The sequence below is a fragment of the Cannabis sativa genome, chromosome 4, assembly GCF_029168945.1.
Source record: "Cannabis sativa cultivar Pink pepper isolate KNU-18-1 chromosome 4, ASM2916894v1, whole genome shotgun sequence".
Taxonomy (NCBI): domain Eukaryota; kingdom Viridiplantae; phylum Streptophyta; class Magnoliopsida; order Rosales; family Cannabaceae; genus Cannabis; species Cannabis sativa.
This window is the reverse complement of record NC_083604.1, coordinates 45091013-45116889: the sequence shown is the minus strand read 5'-3', so window position 1 is coordinate 45116889 and position 25877 is coordinate 45091013. Positions and strand designations below refer to the sequence as shown.

General features: G+C 38.7%; 1 protein-coding gene across 1 annotated transcript; it reads left to right on the top strand.

Moving 5' to 3' along the window:
• Positions 1-673: 673 nt before the first annotated feature.
• LOC115713537 (uncharacterized) lies at positions 674-1210 on the top strand. Its single transcript, XM_030642018.2, has one exon. The coding sequence runs from the start codon at positions 674-676 to the stop codon at positions 1208-1210; it is 537 nt and encodes a 178-aa protein (XP_030497878.2).
• The last annotated feature ends 24667 nt before the right edge of the window (positions 1211-25877 follow it).

Below are 25877 nucleotides of genomic sequence, written 5' to 3'. Positions count from 1 at the left end.
GATGGAAATGTTAAGGGCTCAACAAGCAGCCATTGACGACCGAAGCAGACAGGCCACCGTGTTAATACAAAAAGCCTATCAGGCAACCAATCAACAACCTGCAACCGTCATTCCTCTGGGTGAGACAGACGAAGATCCTGTTGTGAACACCTCTCAAACTCTAAATGGTCAGCCGTCCAATCCCTGGTCATAGGTTCCACCTGTGGGCCAAGCGGTAGGCGGGCAGACTCTATCTAAAAATTGATCAGGAGAAGTCACACCTAATAACTCTGCACAAGTAAATGGTTCCGACCAGTTGATTGGCCAAACCAACTAATCACAGAGACACCCGGGTGTTTCTATATTTAATCGATTGGGAATGGTTCATGATCTCAGAGATGATCTGAACAGAAGGAGAGGGTTAGACGAGCAACATGACGCGCCAGTCGTTCAGCTCGGGGCTTGTGCTCAAAATCTCGCTCAATGAGATGTTGACGTAACTCTAGTCGGCCAAGAGGCTGAACATGTTAATCCAGCCGTGCAGGCACAGTTAGATGAGCTAAAAAGTATGTTCCACGACCTGGCCGGTCAGAAAAAAAATGACCTTGAGTTGGACCGAGCACGTGGATCCCCCTTCTCCCTAGAGATTAATGTCTTATAATTGCCTCACAAGTTCAAGATGCCAACCTGGAAGATGTATACTAGGAAGGAAGATACCTTATCCCATCTCAAGTATTTTGAAATGCAAATGGACCTGCAAGGAGCACGAGGAGATGTATGTTGCAGAGTTTTTCCTTCCACTCTCTCAGAAGCCGCCCAACAATGGTATTTCAAGTTGGCGCCCGGAAGGTTCAACTCATGGAAGGCTTTCTCATCAGAATTCCATGCACAATTATCCTCTTCTCGCCAACTTCCACTGCACTTAGAAGACCTGATCGAAGTGAAGCAAAGACCAGGAGAACCTCTCCGAGCCTACATCAGCAGATTCATGACGGAAGCAACTAAGGTTGCACGGGCGATCGAAGACAGAAAATTGTCCGCGATACTGGGGGGAATTGAAGTTCTTGGAGAACTTTGGAAGGACATCAGGAAGAATGGGCTAATAGATTCTATGAGTGACTTCCTTGATCGTGCGGATGGTTTTATTAAGCTTGAAGAAGCCATTCAGCGAGCAGAGGTTGAGCAAAAACCTAGCCAGCCAAAAGTTCCCTCTGTTGGAACATCTGTCTAGCTCCCCCAGTACCCTAACAGTTTAAGCTCGGGTGGTAAACGGTTAAATAACAACAATAGGAAAGGAAATGGGAAAAATAGAAAGTTTAATGGCAAAACCGAACAGACTTCCAAGGAGAATCCTACCAAGTTTACTGCTTTTTCTGTCCTGACAGAAGATATAGAAACTATTTACACGGCTACTCAATCATTAGCTTCGTACAAGAAGCCCACACCCATGAAAAAAGATGTGAGCAAGAGATACATGACCAAGTTTTGCCGTTTTCATGGAGATTATGGCCATGACACCAACGAATGCAATAACTTGAAGCGGGAAATTGAATTTCTGATAAAAAGAAAATAATCCGTATGTGCAAAAATATGTCAAGGTCGATCAAAATCAAAGGGGCAATAACAACCAAGATTTACTACCACCACCAGTAAATGGACACCTGCAAGTCATTATTGGAGGTTCGCACATAGCTGGAGATTCAGGCAAAGCCTGGGAAAGGTATGCCCGAATAGTACAGCATGAGCAAGAAGAAGTAGTTCTGGCCGTCGAAGAAAGGAAACTGAAAATACCACGGGCAAAGGAGCCTTCCATAACATTTAGTGATGAAGATGCTATCAAGATTAGTTTCCTGCACAACGACCCGTTGGTCGTGGAAGTCCAGATAGCCAACAAGATGGTGGCCCGAACCATGATAGATAATGGAGCCTCTACGAACATCTTATTCAAAACACCGTATGAAAAGATAGGGCTCTAACTCAAAGACTTAACCCCTATCTCCAGCCCGTGTATGGTTTCTCCGGCCAAAGTATTGCACCTCTAGGGAAAATTTGCCTACCCCTCAGTGTTGGGCAAGCTTCGAGGAGCATAACTATAATGGCACAATTTTTAGTGTTCGACGTTCCATCAGCATTTAATGTCATGTTAGGCCGACCATCTTTATATGACTTAAAGGCTGTTACGTCGATATTCCATTCGTGCCTTAAGTTTCCAACAAAGAATGGGGTGGGGTGCCTGAGAGGAAATCAACAAGCTGCTTGGGAATGTTACAACCTTGCCCTAACCAAGGCTAAAAAGGAAGTATCCTCTAGCCAGAGTTCGGACAAGGGGAAAAATATTTCCAAATAGGGAACCGCCCAAAGCGGGGATGAAGATGTGGATCCTCTACTTGGGGATCCAAACAATAACGTTGGACCAGTGGAAGAACTAGAAGATAGTGAAATCGACCCAAATATTCTGACCAGAAAGCTTACGATTGGAAAAGGTTTGTTGCTCGAAGTAAAATCAGCATTGATAAAATTTCTAAGAGCAAACCTAGACATTTTTGCCTGGTCGCATGAGGATATGGTCAGAATCGATCCTTCTATAATTTCACATGTCCTAAATATTGATCCAAATTTCTGGCCTATTCAACAAAAACGAAGACCGTTGGACAAGGAGCGAGCCCTAGCTCTGAAAGAAGAGGTAGAGAAGCTACGTAACAACAATTTCATAATTGAAGCTTTCTACCCGGCTTGGGTTGCTAATCCCGTATTAGTACCAAAGCCGAACAAGAAATGGCAAGTTTGTATTGATTTTACCGATCTCAACAAGGTGTGCCCTAAAGACTGTTTTTCACTTCCAAGAATAGATCGGCTTGTAGATGCAACAGTAGGGCACGAAATATTAAGCTTCATGGACGCCTATTCGGGGTACAATCAAATCAAAATGCATCCACTAGACCAAGAACATACAAGTTTCTGAACAGATATGGGTCTGTATTGCTATAAGGTCATGCCATTTGGTCTTAAAAATGCTGGAGCTACATACCAAAGATTGGTAAACAAGATGTTTAAAGACCAGATCGGTCGAAACATGGAAGTGTACGTGGATGACATGCTCGTCAAATCCAGGAATGCTAGGGGCCATATAGATGATCTGGACGAATGCTTCAAAGTCCTCAGGAAGTACAACATGAAACTCAATCCCCTAAAGTGCTCCTTTGGAGTTAGCTCAGGTAAATTTCTAGGCTTCATCGTCAACGCCTGAGGAATTGAAGCCAATCTAAAGAAGATTCAAGCCCTCCTGGATATGAAATCGCCAACAAGAACCAAGGAAGTTCAAAGTTTGACTGGTCGGATTGCTGCACTCAGCAGATTTGTTTCAAAATCAACAGACAATTGTGTTATGTTCTTCAACATCATGCGAGGAAATAAACAATTTGAGTGGATGGAGGAATGTGAAAAAGCTTTTCAAGAGCTAAAAATGCAACTCGCAAAACCTCTTGTACTCTCCAAACCTCTGGACGGAGAAGAACTTGGGATATACCTGGCTGTCACGGAGAATGTTGTAAGTGTCGTACTGATTAGAGAGGAAAACAACATCCAACACCCGGTCTATTACATCAGTAAAAGACTCATTGAGGCTGAAGGCCGATATCCGCTGATAGAAAAGCTCACTTACTGCCTGATTCTAGCAACAAGAAAGTTAAGGCCCTATTTTCAAGCTCATCCTGTTCGGGTATACACTAACCAACCACTGCGCCAGATATTGCAAAAACTGGACTCCTCTAGACGGTTACTCAAGTGGGCGGTAGAGTTGGGTCAGTATGAGATTATCTTTCAACCCCAAATAGCAATTAAAGGTCAGGCTTTAGCGGATTTTGTAGTTGAATGTACAGGTAAAGAAGAGAGCGTTCCAGAAAACTATCCCGAGCCAGAACAAATACCCCAACCAAGTAACAATTAAGACAAGCCGACTTGGAAACTACATGTGGACAGGTCGGCTACAGATCAACTATCCGGTGCAGGAATCGCACTTGTAACACCTGGGGGCAACACCTGCCCCTGTAGTCAAATTTGGATTTAAGGCATCCAATAAAAAGGCCGAATATGAAGCTCTAATCGCCGGTCTAAAACTAGCCCGGGAAATGAAGGCCGAGCACATTGAGATCTACAGTGATTCACAGCTGGTGATAAATCATGTATCCGGAGAATACTAAGCTCGAGGGGAGAAGATGATAGCGTATTTGAGCAAAATACACGATCTACTCGCACAGTTCAAAAGCTATGCTCTCAGACAAATTCCAAGGGAAGAAAACACGACCGCTAATGCATTAGCTCGACTTACGAGCATCAATGTAAATAATAGAGCTAATCTAATTCATATTCAATTTCTTGAAGAACCTAGCATCACTGGCATGGAGGAGATTGAAATGATTGATACATCCCCAAACTGGATGACGCCAATAGCCACCTACCTCAACATTGGGGAACTCCCAGATAATAGAAATGAAGCTCAAAAAATGAGAAGGAAGGTTGCACGGTACATCATAGTAGAGGGAGTTATGTATAAACGAGGATTCTCCATGCCATTGCTTAGGTGTGTCACACAAGAAGAAGCTGCACGACTTTTATCTAAAGTGCACGATGGATTTTGTGGTAACCATGCTCCCGGGCAGAGTTTATCTAAGAAAATTCTAAGGCAAGGTTATTTCTGACCAACGATGATTGAAGATTCCAAGGCCTATGTTAAAAAATGTGATAAATGCTAGAGATTTTTGAAGATACCTCGAGCACCGCCCAACGAGTTAACTCAGATGCAAAGTCCTTGGCCTTTCGCCATTTGGGGAATCGACCTGATCGGACAATTACCCAAGGGCAAAGGTGGCGTGCAGTATGCAATGGTCGCGGTTGATTACTTCACTAAGTGGACAGAAGCCGAGCCATTAGCAACCATCACGTCCAAAAAAGTGAAGACTTCATTGTGAAGAACATAATTTGTTGGATCGGATTGCCATACAAAATAGTCTTGGACAACGGTAAACAGTTTGACAACCAGTCCTTTACTGATTTTTGTACAAACCATGATATCATCCAAAGTTACTCAGCAGTGGCACATCCCCAAGCAAATGGTCAAGTTGAAGCAGTCAACAAGCCATTGAAGGATACCTTAAAGAAGAGACTTGAGGATGCAAAAGGAAACTGGCCGGAGGAACTTCTTGAAGTTCTATGGTCGTAACGAACAACTAAGAAAATGGCAACCGGACAGACTCCATTTGCCATGGCATATGGAACCACCATCCCACAAAAGATTAAAATATAGCCAAGAGGCCAATCATGTACTCCTTGCAGAATCACTTGATAAAATTGAAGAGAAGTGAACCACAACAAACTTAAAACTGATAGCCCATCAGCAGAAAGTAGCTCGGTATTTCAACAAATAAGTGAAAGCTTGGAAATTTTTTGTGGGAGATATGGTCCTAAGAAGAGTATTTTTAAACATTAAAGACAGTACGTCAGGTGTGCTTGGACCTAATTGGGAAGGACCATATCAGGTGGTCAAAGTTATAGAGTCAGGAGCGTACAAGTTGGGCAAGTATGATAAAAAAATGCAACTCGTTCTGGTACCAAGGTACTGGAATGGGGAACATTTAAGAAAATACTACCAATATAATTACCAGGTTAGATGACCATATCAAGTATGAAATAAAAGAACATTTGCTTTTAAGAAAATGGCCTTCTGGGCGGACCACGACCAAAGGTTTGAATAAAATCTTCAAGTACTCAGGTCGGATGACCACCATTGAAAGTACAATTTTTAAATTTCTGCAATTTATTTTATTTCATGATTAAGCTAAAGATCATATCAAATCAGCATAATAGCTTTGTTGTAAGTTACTATGGTAACAGACATATTTTCGATCAATAAATGAATAAAGATGTTGATTTTAAAATTCAAATTGAGTTGAATCCATTAGCATGAAATTAATTTACCATCCAGTGCATACAAAAGGTTTGGTCGAACCCAAAACCCTGAACAGACAAGAAAGTACACTTGTAAAAATAAATAAAAAGTGACCAAGAGTTATAAGTCTGCTCGGTCACTTGTGGGGCACCTATACCTATACAAAGCATTTAGTAAAAAAATAAAACAAACACAATTGCACGATGATTATAAACAGATAATGAAATTCATTAAGGATAATAAAAGCACGCAAACCCGGGATTAAAGGCTGCCCAATCAGCTAGTGGTCCGAAAAATGAAAAATATATTCCAAGTTTAAAGACCGCTTATTCGGTCACTTTGTCTTAAAAAAGGCCTTATGGCCGAACAAATAAAAAAAAAGGATAGAAAAAGGAAGCATTCAAATAGCTGGAGTCCCAGGCTCTTTGTACGGGTCAACTAGGTCAGTTGGAGCTAGAGGATCATTTTTCTGAGCAGGAGGCACTTCAACACTTTGATCAGTGGGAGAGGTGGAAGTGGTCGCCTCGGATTCCCCGTAGGCCGCCTGAGCAGCGCAGTAGTCGAGAAACATGTCTTTGGAATTACTCAAGTAATCAAAATTTTCCTTGGGATTGGCCTTCCAGAAGTCATAAAAAATCTCAAGACCAGCTGTCTCTAAGGCATTCACTTTCCCTCCGAGCCTCTCCACTTTGGATTTCTCCTTCCCAGCCTCTGACTTATACTTCTCAACCTCGGCTCTAAGCTCCTCCTCCTTGGCTTTCTTCTTTCTTTCAACTTGCGGAAAAGAGTTCGGAGAACCTCTCTTTCTTCTTGAAGGCTGGTCACTTCCTTGGATAAATAAGCAATATCAGCTTCAAGTTGTTCGGTGGATGGCATGGCTTGTAGATCCTTGGTCAGTTCGGCCACCTTGTTCTTAGCAGCAAGAAGTTTCATATTGACTTCTCCCAGCTATCCGGACAGCCCCAAGTTGAATCATGGCCTCCTCGGCGTCCTTCTTGGCCAAGTCCACTTCCGTCCGCATTGTGTTGGAAATGGCAACGTTCTTAGCAGCAGCCGACTTAGCTCGGGAATAAGCATAAGCCATCTTCAAACCGGTCTGTACAGGGAAAAACATTAAAATCTAAACTAATTGAAGAAGGACAAAAAAAGAAACTGTCAGAAAAGACTTACCCTCAAAAGCTTTTTCAGGACTCCTCCCACCACCAGCTCCAGAGAAAGGTCGTTGCCCCCCTAGCCAGCTGCTTGTTCACCTCAGGGACCGACCGAGTCACATAGTGAGTGAGCATTTCTTTGCCTCTTTTGGTCACTGGGTGCAATATTGGAGGTGGAGCAGGGGCCTTAATCTGTTAAGACCCGCTTTTGGCCAGCTCTGATCTGCCTTTCACCTGCTCTGGTCTGTCCGAGCTACCTCCTCGAGAATCCTTAGACTTAGTCATTTTTGAGATGGGAGGGTCTACAACAATTTGTTCCTCGAAAAGATCAATGACCATCTCGGCTGGTGTCTTCTCTCTGGACGGGGTCGTCTCACCACCCTTGGACTTCTTGGTCGGGGGAGATAAGCCCGAGCTTCCTCCCACTCTCTTCTTCAGGGCCTCGAGCATTTTTTGAGACATTTCTACACGGAAAAAAAGTCACATAGTCAGAAAAAAGCATAAGAAGTATGAAGACATGATAATTAAGAAGGTTAAAAACAAGATGGAGTACCCTACACTTTGGCAAGGGCATTTGCCCGAACAAGTACTGAAGGGGCATCGTCATTCGACGAGTGTTCTTGCTCCTCCAAGACGTCTTTCCCCTTTCCTTCTACAAGGGTGGATGGTCGAGAAGGAAGGATGGGCTCCCTGATCTGGATTGCAAGTTTGATGGGACTGTGCCCGGTCGGAAGAGTCTTCTTCCTTTTAAGCGACCTTTCCTTCTCTTCCTCAGCCTCATCTTTTTGCTCAGAATATTCTTAAGCATGTTGTTTAGCTCAGGTTCCTCCCTTCAACTTAGCCTCGCGCTTAAGTTGAATGAGCTCCTTCTCTTGCTCAGAATACTCCTGAGCATGCTGCTTGGCCCCTGCACCTCCCTTCAACTTAGCCTCACGCTTAAGTTGAATGAGCTCCTTCTCCTGCTCAACTCCCTCAGCCCGGCCAGCACTGGACTTCTTCTTCCTCCCCTTCACAGGCTGAGGTATAAAGTCTGCTGGATAAAGCCTGTATTCCACAAAGTTGGCCTCCAAGGTCAAGAAGGTGATATTCCGAGCAACAGCCGACAGCTGAGAAATCCTCTGAGCTCTGTCCCTAAGAGCCAGTGTAAGGGGTGGACGGTAATATATTAGGATCTACTGAAACTGAGTATAAGTGGTGTTTATGCCTTCAACAAAGTAATAATCGCCAACAAAACTCCTGATCTATCTCACGATCTTGTCCACAGTGCCTGTCGGCCACTTGAAAATCTGGCTGAGAGAAGTAGAAGTACCCCGACATGCTTTGTTTGGGGGTAGACTTCAGGTTAAAAACCAACTGACCTCGTGCGGAGAAGGCACACCCCACTTCTGGATGGCATAAAGGATGAACAGGGCCGACAGATACTTAATGCCTTAGGAGTGAACTGGGTCGGACAAAGGCAAAAGTAGTCTGCCACCTTCCTGAAGTATGGGTGTAAAGGCAGCATTGCCCCTTGTATTGTGTGGGCACCCAACCAGGCACACATCCCCTTCCGCGGGTTTGTATCTCAGTGATTTGAAGCAGGGACGTAACATTCAAGTCCACCCAGATAGCCAGACTGGTCCAAGTCCTACATGCGTGCCTTAGTGATCTTGGACGAAGGACTCACCCATCTGGCACCTAAGGCACTTTGCCTCCTGTGAGGAACTGCTTCAGTAAGCTCCTCGGTGACGTAGTCTACTCCCTTGACTAAGACTTCACCCTCTGCAAACACCGGCTCCCCAACCTCATTATATCCTCCAAAGTTTGGAGGTTCAGCCTCCTCTTCCTCCTCGGCCTCGGAAGGGCTGCCAGGACGGACGTCATCCTGTTCCTCAATCTCTTGGACCTCGATGTCCCCGTTGTTATCTCCCTCCTCCTGGACGAGAAGATCCTATTCGGTGCTCCAAAAGTGTGGCGAGTTGGGCCACATGAGGATCAGATGCGTTGACCTTCCGCATCGTTTGTTTTGTTCGAGCCATCATTCTACTATTAGATGGATACTGGTGTGAATGCCCGGCAACCGAGACAGCAAGAAAAGTAATTGGAATGCCAAAGTTCCCCGAACTAGGATGGCCAATAGGTAGAGTGTCAGCAACACCTGGCCGGACAATGTATGTCCATTTGGATGGCAGATAACGCTTCCAACCTTTCTTCAATTCCCAAATGAAGCAGTCGTACCCCTCTCCAGCGATCTGCTCGGAGTAATAGTGGTGTTGCACTTCAGGTTCTAGAGTAGAAGAGCGTTCACTACTCACTTCCCAATCTTCAAAGCTCGAATCGGAAAGTCCGTCACTTGAGAGGACGGACTAGCACGGAGATGAGGGTGATCCTCGTACAGAATTTGAAGCAGGTGCTGGTCAATTCGCTGTTCGCTTCCCAAAACTCACTAGGGTTCACCTACAAAAGACAACACACGAGATGAGTTTTTGGCCAGGATATCGAACAATAAATGGGTAAATATGCCGACCAGGAGTACTCAACAGATTAAAAGAATGAAAACATTCAAAAATAAGTCAAAACCTAGAAGTTTGAAATTTTTAGGTTTAGGGCTAAATTTCACGAAGCTTTGAATAACCAAGGTGAAAGACAGACAATGTGCAATCAAAGGCCAACGTCATGAACCGTGAAGTTTTACAGATTATTACAAAGAAAATCGCGAAGTTTTAAACTTAGATTTTCTATCTATCTTCTACAGAAAAGTTAAGAACACATGTATGAAACCCAGAAATTAAACATGCAAAGTAAAATGAGAAAGAAATCGAAAACTTACTCACTGTTCGACGTCTGAGTTCAGTCCAAATGAAGCTGCTCGGATGCTTTTGGTAAAGATCTCACGACAGACTTGAAGTAAAAACCTTTTTTTCTCTGAGTTTGTTTAATGGAGAAATTGGTAAAAGTCAATTTGTGAATGATGTTTAGCCCTATTTATAGGTGGAAAGATGAAAAAAGACAATCATTTCAAATGCCTTACACGCATCGATTCCCTCAAAAAGCAAATATTGGGAAATCAAATATAATCATGTGTAACTGTCAAACGTGGTGAGAGAAAACTGGGTTTCAAGGCATTAATTGAGTCAGAACATTAATTAGCCGAAAACTAAAGAGACGCCTGATCAGTCACACATTGAATCGCGAACAGACGCGCCTTACACGTGTCACCCATTCAAATGCAAGGGCAACTTGGATGAAGTCTACACCAACTTCGGAAGTCCCGTACAGGCTTGGGGGGCAAATGTTATCCCAATTTTTGCACTCTGAGGTGGCATCACATGATGGTGACACGTGGAATCAACTTTATATACCTGCTCGCAAGAGATATGCCGAACAGAGCACCACATATATTCGCTCAGATAAAGCCTTCTTAACCGGCCAGTGAGCAATCTGAACAGCACGCCAACACTTAGCAGTTTCAACTTTCACATCATAAGTCATAGAAGAAATCCCTATAATTTTGGGATCAGATCACAGAGATATGGCAAGCTTTCCAATTATATCAATTGTAATCAGGAGGGAAACTATTCCCTCAAAGCTTATAGCCCTATAAATAGTGATTCATTCTCACTGGGCAAAGGGTCGAAAAAACTTATCTAAGAATTCATATTCAGAGTTATCGTTGTAAGATCTCTAAGGAAAGGGATCATTATATTCCTCGTTCTTAAGTCAATACAAACCAAGAGAATTAGGCTATTATCGAACTGCTTGGGGCTGAACCTCTATAAAATTCTTGTGTCCTTATTTACTTTATTATATTACATATACCTTATACTACTTGTTGCTTACAATCAAGACTCATTGTCGTTGGCCAAAAGCGAGGTCAACAAACATTAAAATTAAAAAACTATAAAAATATTTATGAATATTTTTTAATTAAAATTTTAATTCAAAATGTAATAAGGATATTTTATAATACTTTTTAGCTATACACACTACAATATCATTAAAAATAAATTAAATTTTGCAAAAAAAAAAATATATAAGATATACTTAGCTTATATTTTCAAAAACTTAAATAATACCTAATTTTATCAAAATAAAATTCTATTACTTAGCATATTCAATTAAACTAACAAATATAACTCTATTCAAATAAAATTTTAATATTTACAACTATTATCAACTTATATATATATATAAATACGTACAAACTAAAAATACACATATATATATATACTAGGTGATTGTTACGTGCCAAGCCACGTAGTGTTAGTTTTATTTAATATTTTAGTTTTTTATTTTAATTAATAATTAAAATAGTATAATTATTTGAACGATTTGTTTTATAAAAATAAAATATGTATCAGTATATTTAGTAAGTAAAACATAGTTATGTTATAATAATGTATGTTATTAATAGTAAAATGTACATTAATCTTCTAATTGAAAAAAGTTCTATTATCTCATTTCATATTTAATAATAGCTACACAACTATATATTTATAGACTTTCACATTCTTTGCAAATTACTAATAAGCACCAATAATATTTTCATATTCTAATATTTTTCAACCTTCTCCTCTTGGTGGTAAAATTAAAAATAAAACTAAAAATAAGCACAAACATATAAGGTAAATACTAATTACAGCCCATTTCATCTTTTTTTTATTATTATTTTTTTAAGCCCAAGCCCAAAAATCTCTAAGCCAACACAATCAATCTCTAAGCCCAAAAAAATTATTAATATTCTCCCAAGATAGGTTTGTTAGAGAGATATGTGGCTAAGATGATTTTTTTAATTTAAAAAGAGATTATTAATATTTAAAAGATTATTTATTTAAAAGATTATTTAATTTTTTGGGTTTAATTATTGGGTTTATTTTTTAACGGGAGATCAAACCTAATCGTTAAATTTAACAGAATATTCTTTTATTTTTAAGTATATTCTGTTAAACCAAGAATGTTAAACCAAGAAATGCCGTTAGATAGGCACTTTTAATATATAAAGATATATATCACGGAGAATACATAAACTTGACTAAGTATATTAACAACATAATTTTAGTAACTTTTTTACATATAAAATTAATACATCAACTAAAACTAAATCACATAATATAATTTTACATAAACTAAATTAAAAATAACTAATTCATTTTTATAATAACAAATTCAATAAATAATATTTTTACCTAAACCTAAGAAAATAAACATAAAAATCTAATTATAAAATACATATAAATATATAAATTAAGAATTGAAATTAAAATTTACTTAGATCAACATTTAAAGAAACTTAAACATAGATATCACATAAACATTACCTAAATTATACTAAGCTTATAATAAACTATACTAAACTTTTTTTCTTTCTAAACTACTAAACTTATACATTACTATTTTGTCCTAAACTACTAACTACATGTTGACCTCGCTTTTGGCCAACGACAGTGAGTCTTGTAAAATTCAATTGATTGAAACTTTTTTACGTGACGGTCAATTACCATGGTCTCGTAACGTTTGTATTTGGATCCTGAAATGTCAGAGGGCGCGGTCGACAGCTTTGTCGTTGATCCTCCGATGCTTATGTCAGTAAGGTGAAAGAATATGATAGAAATTAAAACTTAAATTGAAAATAAATTCGAAAGTTTAGAAATGATACTGTCTTAGGTGAACAACGTTCCAACTGTTGCTTATATCACGTCCATCTGATGCTTGGAGTTTGTAGGCTATTTGTCCGACCATCCTAAAGATCTTGTAAGGTCCCTCCCATGTCGGACCTAATTTTCCAGCTCCTACTTCTCTCATATTTAGGAAAACTTTCCTTAGAACCCAATCTCCAATGTTGTACTAACGAACTCTGATGTTCTTGTAAAAATGTTGCGCTACTTTATGTTGATACGCTGCGACCCTTATCAATGCTTGTTCTCTTTTTTCATCTAATGTATTGAGCATGTGAGCCATATTCTGCCACTTTTCAACATCTTTTGTGTGTTCAAATCTTGTGGTTGGGAGCCCTGCCTTCGCGGGAATGACTGCTTCTATTCCATAGGTTAAGGAGAAAGGTGTTTCCCTGGTGGAAGTCTTTGTCGTCGTCCTGTATGCCCATAACACCCCTGGGAGTTCGTCTGCCCATCTTCCTTTGGCCTTGTCTAGTCTTTTCTTTAAAGATGCCACCACTGTCTTGTTTGTTGATTCTGCTTGTCCATTCAATTGAGGATATCTTGGTGTTGAGAATGGGAGCTGTATTCCCCATTTAATACAAAAGTTTTGAAAGTCTAGGCTTATGAATTGTGAGCCGCTGTCAATCACTATTTCTTTTGGCATATCAAATCTGCATATGACATTCTTCCAAATAAAGCTTTTGACTTATCGATCCCTGACTTGTGCGTAGGCTTCTGCTTCTACCTATTTGGTGAAGTAGTCAGTTACCACCAACATGAAAACTCTTTGTCCCGAGCTGTAGGCATCTTCCCGACGATGTCCATTCCCCATTTCATGAAAGGCCAAGGAGTTAATGTTGAATGGAGCTTTTCAGGTGGCATGTGTGATACTTAAGCGAACCTCTGGCATTTGTCGCATCTTTTGACGAAATCATACGAATCTGTCCTCATTGTCGGTCAGTAGTATTCGATTGTAAGATCCTTGTTGCATAGGCTTCTTGGTCCCGAGTGATTTCCACATTCACCTTCGTGTAGTCTTGTCAGTATGTACTTCATTTCGGATGGACTTAGACATCTAAGGAGGGGCCCCGAGAATGATCTCTTGTATAATCGATCATTGTACAAGGTGAACCTGGAGGCTTTAGTCCTCAACTTCCTTGATTCATACTTGTTGGTAGGTAAGGTGTCATGGAGCAGGTATTCTTCGATTGGTGTCATCCAAGACTGATTTTCGACCACGTTCAATTATTGTTCTGGTTGCTTCCATACGGCTGGCCATTGCATATATACTACATGGATTGTTACCCCATTCTTGGTCTGAATTGTCGAGCCCAAGTTTGTGAGTGCATCTACATGGTTATTTTCTAATCTAGGAACTTGGATAATTGAAAATTTGGTAAAGCATTTTACCTTTTCTTTGAGTATCTCTAAGTACGCCATCATCTTAGAATCTTTTGCTTGGTATGATCCATTGAACTTGTTGACTACCAGTGTGGAGTCTGAGTTGACTTCAATATTCTTTATGTTGAGCTCCTTGGCTAGGTCCAGTCCGGCTATCAAAGCCTCGTACTCTGCTTCGTTATTTTTAGCTTTGAAGTCACATTTGATGGATCGTTGAAGAATGTCTCTAGTTGGGGTTGTGAGTACTATTTTGAGTCCACATCCTTTGCTATTACTCGATCTTTCAACTAACAACTTCCATTTTGAATTCGGTTGTTATTCTAGACAAAGCAATTCCTTCTATGCTTGTACCTGTATATCACTAGAGAAGTCTGCAATAAAGTTAGCCAATGCCTGTTATTTTGATTGGGGTCCTTGGTTGGAATGTGATGTCGTATTCACTGAGTTCTACAGCCCACTTCGTTAATCTTTCGGACAACTTCGGCTTATGTAGTATGGAGCGGAGTAGATACTGGGTGAGTACCACCATAGGGTGGCATTGGAAGTACGATTTGAGCTTTCTTCCTGTTGTAACAAGTGCCAAGGCAAGCTTGTCTAGTTTGCTGTACCTAGTTTCTGCATCCAAAAGAGTTTTAGACACATAATAGACTAGTTGTTGGTTACCATTTTTTTCTCTTATGAAAACAGCACTAACGGTTGCAGCTGATACTACGAGGTAGATGTAAAGCGTCTCTCCATCTTTAGGCTTTGCCATTAACGGTGGGGATGAAAGATACGCCTTGAGCTCATCGAGTGCTTTCTGACATTCCTCGCTCCATAAGAAGTCCTTCGACTTCCTGAGTTTTGAAAAGAAGATACTACAACGTTCTGATGACTTTGATATGAACCGGCTTAGTGTTGCTATCCTTCCATTTAGGCATTGTATGTCTTTGATGTTCTTCGGTGGTTGAATATTTTGAATCGATCTTATTTGTTTAGGATTTGCTTCTATTCCATCCTTAGTTACCATGTAGCCTAAGAATTTTCCTAAAGATACAACAAATGAACATTTTGCAGGATTTAATTTCATATTATATTTTTCAAGTACCTCAAAAGCTTGCTGCAAATGATCAATATGGTCTTGGGCAACCAAGGATTGACTAGCATATCATCTATGTAGACCTCCATTGTATTACCCAACATATCTCCGAACATCTGGTTGACTAGCCTTTGGTACATTGCTCCTGCATTCTTTAGCCCAAAGGGCATGACTTTGTAGCTGAAGGTTCCTCATTCGGTGATGAATGCTGTCTTCTCTTGGTCATCTGGGTGAATGAGTATCTGGTTGTATCCTGAGAAGGCGTTTATGAAACTAAGTAACTCGTGTCCAGCTGTTTCATCCACCATCATGTTTATGTGTGGTAATGGGAATGAATCCTTCAGGCAAGCCTTGTTTAGATCAGTGAAGTTGATACAGAGACGCCACTTACCATTTTTCTTTTTCACCACAACAACGTTGGCCAACCAGTCGGGGTAATCTACTTCTCTCACAAATCCTATGTCTATCAACTTTTGGATCTCTTCGTTAATTACTCGGTTGCGTTCTGGAGCAAACTTTCTCCTTTTTTGTTTGAACGAAGGATGGTTAGGGTATACCTGTAACTTATGAACAATAATGTTAGGATCAATACCCATCATGTCCTCATGAGACCACGTAAAGATGTGATGGTACTTCTTTAGGAACTCGATGAGCCGAACACAGAACTCAGGTGTTAGCTTTGATCTTATCTAGATGTTTCGAAAAGTCTTTGCTGATACACACATCATCGAGATCTTCCATTTTAGGCTCTGTAGGTGCCCTTGACGATGTGGGGTGCTGTAGTTGCTATGCTGAGGCTTGTTTATCTTTCAATGTTGTTTGATAACAATCTCGCGCCATCTTTGGGGCTCCTTAGATCTCTTTTACTCCCTACTTAGTTGGAAAACGAATAACCCGAGGGTATGTTGATGGCACAGCTTTCATAGCATGGATCCAAGGATGGCCTAGGATGGCGTTGTAGGCTGAGGGTGAGTCGATTACCAAGAATCTGGTCTGGAGGTTGACTCCTTCTGCATATACGTGCAATGTGACCTCACCAATAGAATGCTTCTGTTCACAACTGAACCCCACAATACAGTTGACTTACGGATGATGGTGGATTTATCAATCCCCATTCCCCTGAGAGCATGAAAAAACAATATGTTAGCAGACCTTCCATTGTCTATCAATATACATTTAGTTAAACAATTTGAAATAAGCAAAGAAATGACTAAAGCATCATGATGGGGATTGAGCAAATCTGAGGCTTCATCGTCTACGAAACTTATGGTTTGTCCGGTGTAACTCATTGCTGGCCTCCGTTGCCTTCCGTCCATTCCTACGACTTCTCTTGCATGCCTCTTAGCTACTGAATATGTCACCCTGCTAACTTCGGACCCTCCAGATATTACACTACAAGTTCTAGTCTGTTGTGAAGGTTCTGGTGGTGTAACGGGCTTGGTATTCCTTCCAGCTATGATACTCTTCCCCATGTTAGATAAGAACCCTTTAAGATGTCCCTGTCGAAAGAGCCCAGCAACTTCAAAATCCAGAGCTATGCATTCTGCCGTTGTGTGACCATGATCGTCGTGGAATTCACACCATTTGGTTTTATCTCTCTGATCCGCTGGCTTCTTGGTCTTTTCGGGCCACTTGACCTTGTTCCCCATTCCTTTCATGATAGCCACGATCTTTTCTGGTTCTACATTTAGGTTATATTCTGGGATGGGTGCCTTCTCTTGTTCTCTTGGTCTTGGTGAAGGAAACCTACGCATGGGCCTCTTTCCTTGCCTATTGTTCCTAGAAGTTGGGTATGGCTCATGATGCGTATTGTACTTGCGTTCTACTCTCCTTATGCTCCTCTTTTCTCTTGAGTATGGGTATGATGTAGGAGTATGCATGTTGGACTTGTCTTCCTCCCATTTGATTTGGGCCCAAGCTTTGGCTAGTACGTCTTCCATAGTCCTGCAAGGATATTTTGTTAATTCCTTATAAAGGTCAAAATGTACCATTAGGCCTTTTTGGAAGGCCGCGATCGCTGTGTCCACGTTGCATGAGGTTATGGATACTTTCTCTGTGTTGAACCTAGCAACATAATCTCGCAACGATTCACCCATCCTTTTGTTTGATCCTGTAAAGATCGTCAGATAATTTATCCAATTTCCTACTACTAGCAAATTGCTCCACAAATATGTCAGTTAATTGAGCAAATGAAGAAATAGAATTATTGGGTAGATTTGTGTACCACTGGAGGGCTGGCCCTACCAGACTTGTAACGTCCTCACTTCAAGCCTCCATTAGGCCCTTACACCCACGGAATTATGGCTCTTATACACGAGTTCGTCACTTTGGTTGCTTCATGGACTGACAACTGGCCCTACAGACCAACACGAGTGTTTCCAGCATGCTTTGTCCTCACTCGCACGCTTCTTAGGAAAACTTCCCAGGAGGTCACCCATCCTGAAATTGCCCCAGGTCAAACACGCTTAACTGTGGAGTTCTTTCGAGATGGGCTACCGAAAAACAAGATGCACCTTGTTGATATAGGTAGTACCAATCAATCCATTTAAGCTCTCTTCAACTGTGTAGTCCCATACCTACACAGTCTCAGAACCATCCCACTTGACCTTCCCCAGGCGATGTGGGATTGTACAGCTTACCTAGTATTTCTCCTTACGGATCACAGGGCTACTGACTGTCACAATCACCCCCCTTATGGGGTCCGACGTCCTCGTCAACCACACTTCTGGCTAGGTCAAGGCTCTAATACCATTTGTAACGTCCCCAGTTCAAGCCTCCATTAGACCCTTCACCCACGGAATTATGGCTCTTATACACGACTTCGTCACTCTGGCTGCTTTATGGACTGACGACTGGCCCTACAGACCAACATGAGTGTTTCCAGCATGCTTTGTCCTCACTCGCATGCTTCATGGGAAAAATTCCCAGGAGGTCACCCATCCTGAAATTGCCTCAGGTCAAGCACGCTTAATTGTGGAGTTCTTTCGAGATGGGCTACCGGAAAACAAGATGCACTTTGTTGATATAGGTAGTACCAATCAATCCATTTTAGCTCTCTTCAACTGTGTAGTCCCATACCTACACAGTCTCAGAATCGTCCCACTTGACCTTCCCCAAGCGATGTGGGATGGTACAGCTTACCCGGTATTTCTCCTTACGGATCACAGGACTACTGACTGTCACAAGACTAGAACCAAACCCCTTACACATACAAGCCTCTCGCAATTTACGAGGGATGGCGACTGTGAATATTCTTTGCTTGTAACTCGCTATGTGATCATTAGGGTCCGTTGTTCCGTCGTACATCTTCATTGATGGGAAGACAAACTTTTTTGGCATCTCCACGAGAGCTATAGCATCCACGAATGGGGAGTCTATGAAGCTACTTGGTAAGCTCTTTTTGATAGGTGCAGGGACTCTTGGGATTTTGTGAATCATAGCCTCCATGCCTTCAAGCTTCCTTGCTACCATTTGTTCGATCATCTTCTTAGGTGTCATTGCGACGGCTTGACCTGCAAATGAAACAACATGAACATTAGATATCAAAATACTTGGAGTGATTGGGTCAGAGGTCTTGAGTTGTCCTTCTTGAGTAGTTGGTGCGGGAACGCTTCTGTCTGGAACTGATGTGACCTGCTCGTCGGTCATAGTCTCGTCACCTACCAAAGAGGGTCCATGTGTTAGAGTAGATCTCTTGGTACCGATCCATCTGCTCCAATAATCGTTGTGGTTGAATGTTGGTGTGTTGTTTGGTTTTGTGGTGTTCCTATGACCGTTGGACATTGGCCTACGTTTGTAGTCGGAGTGGAATCAAGGGATTGCATGGATGGAATTGGAACGTGAAACCTCCTTGACTGAGACTCCATCCTACTACGTTGAACGGCCTCTAGTATCTCCACCTTTGATTTCAGCAGAGCATTCTCTTATCAGAATACTTTATTCTCTTCTTGTACCGCTCTGAGGCTTTCATTGGTTTCCCTCATCTTAGATACAAGAGTAGCTATCTAGGCTTGGACGTCGATCTCTCCTTCTTCCAAATTGGCCATGGTATTGGATACGTGTCCCTTACTCGTCAGGGCCCCACGGTGGGCGCAAAATTGTAGAGGGCCAAATCTACAATGATCGGAATGGAAGGATCGCGGACACTGGCAACCTGTAGAACAAAAGAGAAAGGGGATCATTGAGACCTTGGGACACCGGGATGGTGCCAGCTGAGGGGACTCTGACGATCAAGTCAATAAATAATTTGAATAAAGAATAATAAAATATAAATAAAGATATTTCCACCGTAAACTGATGGGGAAGGACTGGTAATAATAATAGTAATGTATTGCGTGAGTACTTGAGTGAGTGTTCAATGAGTGTTGAATTTCCCTATTCTGAAGAACGAACGTGGGAAGTGGTCTTCCCCTTTTCCAGGAGGAAGGATCGATTCTTATGCTTCAGTTTAGACTCGTTCCTATCCTTTGTATTAGATTGGTCTTGTAGCTGCTGGGCTCGTTTGGGCCTTGTATTTTAGCCAAAGCCCAATGTATTTGGTATGAGTAGATTATATTTCTTGACTTAGTTTTGAAGGATTGTAATTCTGATTTGGGTCGTAAGAGGCATTTGGGCCTGGTGTAATTTTGGCCACTACACTCCTCATCAAAGCATTGATGCCTACAATGCTTGCGATGCCCACAATGACTCTACTGGCATAAAGGAAGTGATTATAGAAGTTGTTTCAGATGAGGTAAAAATACCATAAAAAGGATAAGCACTAGTTGGACGAATGGGCTTGGTTACATTCGAAGCCAATGAATGAAGAAAAAGAGCTTGAAGTCCATTTCAATGCAGTCATTCCAGACAGAGGCACTTTAGGTCCTTGCACCTGCAGAAGAGGTAATTCTCACTTCTGTTTATTCTGCACTCCAGTCTGGAATAATTACATCACATTGATTAGGGAGGATATGATCCCTTTTTCTTGGAACTAAACCATCTTAGATCCTTATGATTCATTATTATGATAAGATAGACAAAATAGTAAGAAGTCTAAACCATTTTCTTTCACCTTCCCAATGCATTAGAGTAGACCCTTTTGTCTTGATGAAGAATTTGAGTTTCTTCCAATATTATAGCTTCTTAGGCTAGGAAGATATTGCATTTTTTGCTCAAGAAGATCTAAAATAAAATAATGTTAATGGTTGTATTCGAATCAGTCTTGTTTTTTTTTTTTTTTTGTTGTTGAAACTAAGTTTTATGTATTTACTACTTCTTTCATGTGTCTGACTTTTATGTTTTTCATGTAGAGAATCCCTAGACTATGCAAATGGGAATACTGAATGACTTCATGAGCGATATTGAGGGCTACATTGAAGAGGTCGGGAAAACAGCAAAGCCAACTAGTGGGAAAGGCAAATCTAGATCATCTTCCCATCCATAAAATAAGGAATTAGCACCCTTGCCAAGGTGCTATAGGCTGTTCCAGAGGTTTGTGTCCAGGGGATTTTCTCATCTCTTGCCCTTAAGATGGAGCCATTGCAGCAGGTTCCTTATAATATCCTGATAAGCCTAATGGTAAATAATTCGAGTTTTTATATATATATATATATATATATATTATGGGCTAATTAGGTAATAAGTTGGATTATGATCCTACTATTCTATTTCAACATAAATTTTAATTTTGTTATAAGTGGATAAATAAGCGTAATTTATTAATTACAGAGATTTATATAGCATGAGTGAACATAATATGAGTTATCTGTGGAATAAAAATATTTTCAAATTTGGTTGAGTACTTGCTATTCTAAGTGAGTGTTTGCATATCTGCAATTAAATGTTCTAGTTTCCTTTGAATACTCGTGTAAATTTAGTATTGTCTAAATCTTCTAACAACAGTCGCTGACTGAGAGAAAGAAACGAGGGATAGAGGGAGCTTATTAGAGATGACATGGAAAGAGAAGGATCACGGGGAAGGAAGAGTTAAAGGATTGGTGAGTTAGGGGTCGTCCTTTATTTTGGTCACCAGCACTGTGATGAGAGAGAGAGAGAGAGAGAGAGAGAGAGAGAGAGAGAGAGAGAGAGAGAGAGAGAGAGAGAGAGAGAGAGTTAAAACGATTAGGGTTTTTTTTTCCTATTTAATTTATTTGTGTATTTTAAAATAAAATTCTCATAAGAAGTTTGATTTTTTTAATAAAAAAATAAGAAATCTGATAAGAAAAAAAGTTTTTATATTTATTTTTTATTAATTTTAAATGAGTTTACTTAAAAAAATTTAGATGATTTTTATAATATATAAATAATTAAATTTGGTTAGACCAATAAAAATATGCCAGTGTAGTTAAGTGTACACAAAAAATTCTATTTGACTTTTAATATTTAAATTTAACGGATGATCTATACTTGCAAACAACACTAAATATAAGGGAGTATTGCGACGAAGAAAAATATACGAGAGTTATGTGTATACAAATTAAAACATATGGAGATTTTACTGCCAATTAACTTTTAAATATTTAGATAATTACATAAAATATTGTTTTCATAAAAAACTAACATTTTTACGTTGAAATATTTTTTCTTTATATTTTTACAGTATTCTATAAAAACAATACAAAATAACAAGAAAATTATGTAAAAGTAACAGAAAAATAACATTCAAATAATAGCAAAAAATAACATACAAATAATTAAAAAATAACAACAAATTAATAAGAGTATAACATAAAAATACATAAAAAAAATCGTATTTTCTTTAAATAAAATTATAAAAATCGTAAAAAATATTTAAAATTTCGTATAATTGTATTTTTGTAATTTTTTTGTTGTTTTGTATCATTTTTAAAATTACCCCTTAAATATTTTATAGAGATGCAATTTATTTTAATGTTTGTGCTATAAATAATATTACAGTCTAAATTGAGAATGAAAGAAGAGAAATTATAGTAAATGGCCCAAAATTATAGGATTATGTTAGTAAATGTCATCATTTCAAAATTTATAGAGAAATGACTTTTGTGTTTTGTCACATAAGAAAAAATTTATAATTTTTTTTTTCATATTTTTTCAGAATTAAAAGCAAATTACTTAAAGATTATGATTATTTATATTAGTTTTGTTAAAAAAAAACTATTTGAAAGCTATATCGATTTATTTAATTTTTTATGAGGGGTTATTGGTATATAAGTTTTTGTTGTACAATATATTTTTATTTTGTTGTATGATATATTATTATACTTAAATGATATTTATTTTTATTTTGCTATGTATAATAATAGTATAGAATTTAATTAGCATAATATAAATATTTTAACGTATGTATATAATTTTAGGAAAAAGAACAGGAAAATTCCAAAAAGGAAAAAAAATTACAAAATTACTATGGGCCGGCCCATTCAACATTTATACTGCCCAGAATGAAAAAATTACAAAAATACCACCTGGTCTATACCTTAAGCCGCACGGAATGAACGGAGAAGATGAACATACCTCCATCGATCAAATCTGCAACACAACCAGAATGAAACCAAAACGAGAGTAATACAACCATAAATTCCGGTGAAAATTGATTGGAAAAGAAGAACTGCAATGATCTTAATAGAAAATTACGAAAAAAAAACCAAAAAAACTGGGAAGAAACTAAAATTAAACATTTGATTTCGGTTTTAATCGTTCAAAATAACTCACTCCAGAATCGAAAATCTAGATTCAAGCAATGTAAATCTGTATTAAACAGATCTGGAGATCCCCCTCGAATCCAAAACAAGGTATGATATAATTTTTTTCAATAATAAATCTACGTGATATACAGTTGCATCCTGGTTGATTTCTAGTTTAGAATATGCAATTCAGATTTTTAAAACACAATAACAAGATCTGATTCTAATTAAGGAACGACTTGTTATGTATAAGCCTATTTTTATTTTTTTGGCGTTGTATTATCGTTTTAAAATAGTTTACAAATTATGGAGGAATTTCAGTTGACGGGTACCAACAAATAGCAGATATACAAGGTACGATTTATGTAAATAGTTGCAAATTAGTTTTATAATAGTTAGAAATTGATCTGATTCAAATAAAACTCATGAAAAAGCACAAGGACTACAACTATGTTAATTTGAGTTAAGTGTCATGGTTTTTCAAGTTGATTTACAGTTGCATCATCATTTCATAATAGTTTAATTCAATTTTTTGCAGGAATTTATTTTGGACATAGGAAAAAGAGAAAACACTTGGAGAAATGGTTAGTTTCTGAAATAAATTTAAACGTTTCTTAATAGTTTCATTTTAGTTTTATTATAGTTTAATAACAGCAATAAAATAAAAAAAATGACAAAAGAAGGGTTCAGAACAGGAAATACAAGACTTGAACAAAGGAAAGAAAATAGAAGTAAGTTTCTATTCTATTTCATAACAGAATCAAAACAGTTTCAATATCGTTGCCTTGCACTAATAACAAATTCAAAATCACAGGAAAAAAAAGACATTCCATTCCTAGTCTTATGCAATGGACAATTTGATGATCGAATGATTTATGAAAATTATGAATCTTGTGTTACTAACTCATCAGATGATTTTCCTTGATTCATACAACAGAAATGTAACTTAAATAAAACAGGAAAAAAACTAAAAACAAAGCATGTAAAAACAGAAACAGTAAAGTATAATTAAATACCTCATCAGAAGGACGACGATGAATGACATTAACTTTTTGTTGAATATCCTTAATTACAGTCATTTACAGACTTGAAATTAAGATCAGCAAAACACCTCAAGGAAATGAAGTCTTCGGCCAAGGATTCTTGATTCGAAATGACCAACTCCAACTTAGATTTCATCAAATCAATGTCCTTTGAATCAGATTTCTTAGAAGATGAACCACTCTCAAATGTTTGCTTAGATATACCGCGGTCATCAATAGATTCATCAAGAAATAAACCTTCCAGTTGAAGCTTCTGCCTCTCCTCATCAGTAGGACAAATGTTTTTAATCTTTAACTGAACATCATAATCAAAACAATCAAAAAATGAAACAAAAACAATTAAATAACCAAATATTAATAAAAAAGCACAAAACAGTAAAGAAACTGAAAATTACCTTGTTCAACGACAAATAAAAAATCTTGCCCTTCAAGTCTCTAAAAGTTGGATTTTTGGTCACAATGGTATTGCTCCAATTCAGAATTCTTGGAATCTAGATGAAACTCTTTTGCAGAAAGTGTTTACCATGGCAGGACAACATTCATAAAACTATACAGTAAACACCCACGAATATCCCAACGCCCTATACCAACCATCATACTGACCTCCCTTCTCTGCTTTCTTACTTTTCATTATAATCCCATGCTGTATTCTACCTTTGAATGAATCAATAGTCAATTCAAAGGATTCCTTACCCCAACAATACTCATCCCAACGACCGCTATCAACAACATCTAGATCAAACCTAGATACTTCTTTATGAGGAGTATTGTTAAGAAGAAAACATTAGATTACATACAACACAGACAGTTTCAAACCAAGAGACTCGTCCAAACCCCACCTACTGCCCAAAAAAGCATCATCAATAGCTTTATGATCAATGATTTTTACACCACGGGAACAAATCTCAACCAACTGGTTTGATTCCTGGGAAAACAACAACTTGTTGCAATCACCAAAACAATCAATGCCAGTGATCAAATAAAACTCCTCGGCACTAAACCGTATACAATGGCCAGCAACCTTAGCCCAAAATTCTTTAGGATTGGGCTAGTACACTTCCCTCAACAGTAGGCTATGTACAACTTGGGGGTGGAAAATAAAATCAGGTTTATCAAGAAAATGACCAAACTGGGTGTCACGGAACATAGACAGTAAATTCACAGATAAAGTATTCTTTATATTATCAATAACAAAAAAAATTGCTAGTACAAACACATTTGGATCTATAATAATCAGAGGGACTAAATTTGTAATCCCAGACTTGCAAGTTAACAAACATGACAAAAATAAATATAAATTGCAAATAAACAAGTATACAAACTATAAAAAAACTAAAAACACACTGACAAACAAAAACAACTCTACGAATATAAACTACAAACATCTAAAATCGAATTGTTACCTAAAAATGAACAGCAAATAACTATACCTAATAATATTCCCAAAACACATCATACATAAACGGATTAAACTATTAAAAAACTAGGAAAAAACTAAAACCCACTGAGAAGAGACACTAAAACGAACCTGAAGTTTCAAAATATCTAAAAAACTGGAAAACACAAACAGAATAAAAAACACAACAAAATGAAACGAAAGTAAGAAGAAACAAACTAAAATACCAAACCCACAAAAGAACAAATAAAATTGATGAAGAAAAATTAAAGCTCTAAAAATCCAAAGAAAACCAAACGAAATTTTAAAATGAAAAACCTAAAATATCACAAACCAGAAAAAACCAAATCGATAAAATGAAAATATAAGAATATGTTCAAAAAAGGGGGAAACAAAAAAGAAACCGAAAACAAACCTCGGTTCGAATAGCAGCACCAACATTATCGTTTTTCCCAAAAATATCTTCAGCCATTTTTTCTTGCACACCGACCTTTGTTTTCTTCTTAGGAGGAGCTCTCCCACGCTTCGTTAATGGAGGAGTAAAATCAGAGTTTTCCTCCTCAATAATAGGACGTTTTCCCTTAGCTTTATTAGCTAGTGATTTCAAAC

Excerpts from the sequence above, each read along its gene's own strand:
- LOC115713537 (XM_030642018.2), top strand. The coding sequence starts at position 674 with ATGTATACTAGGAAGGAAGATACCTTATCCCATCTCAAGTATTTTGAA.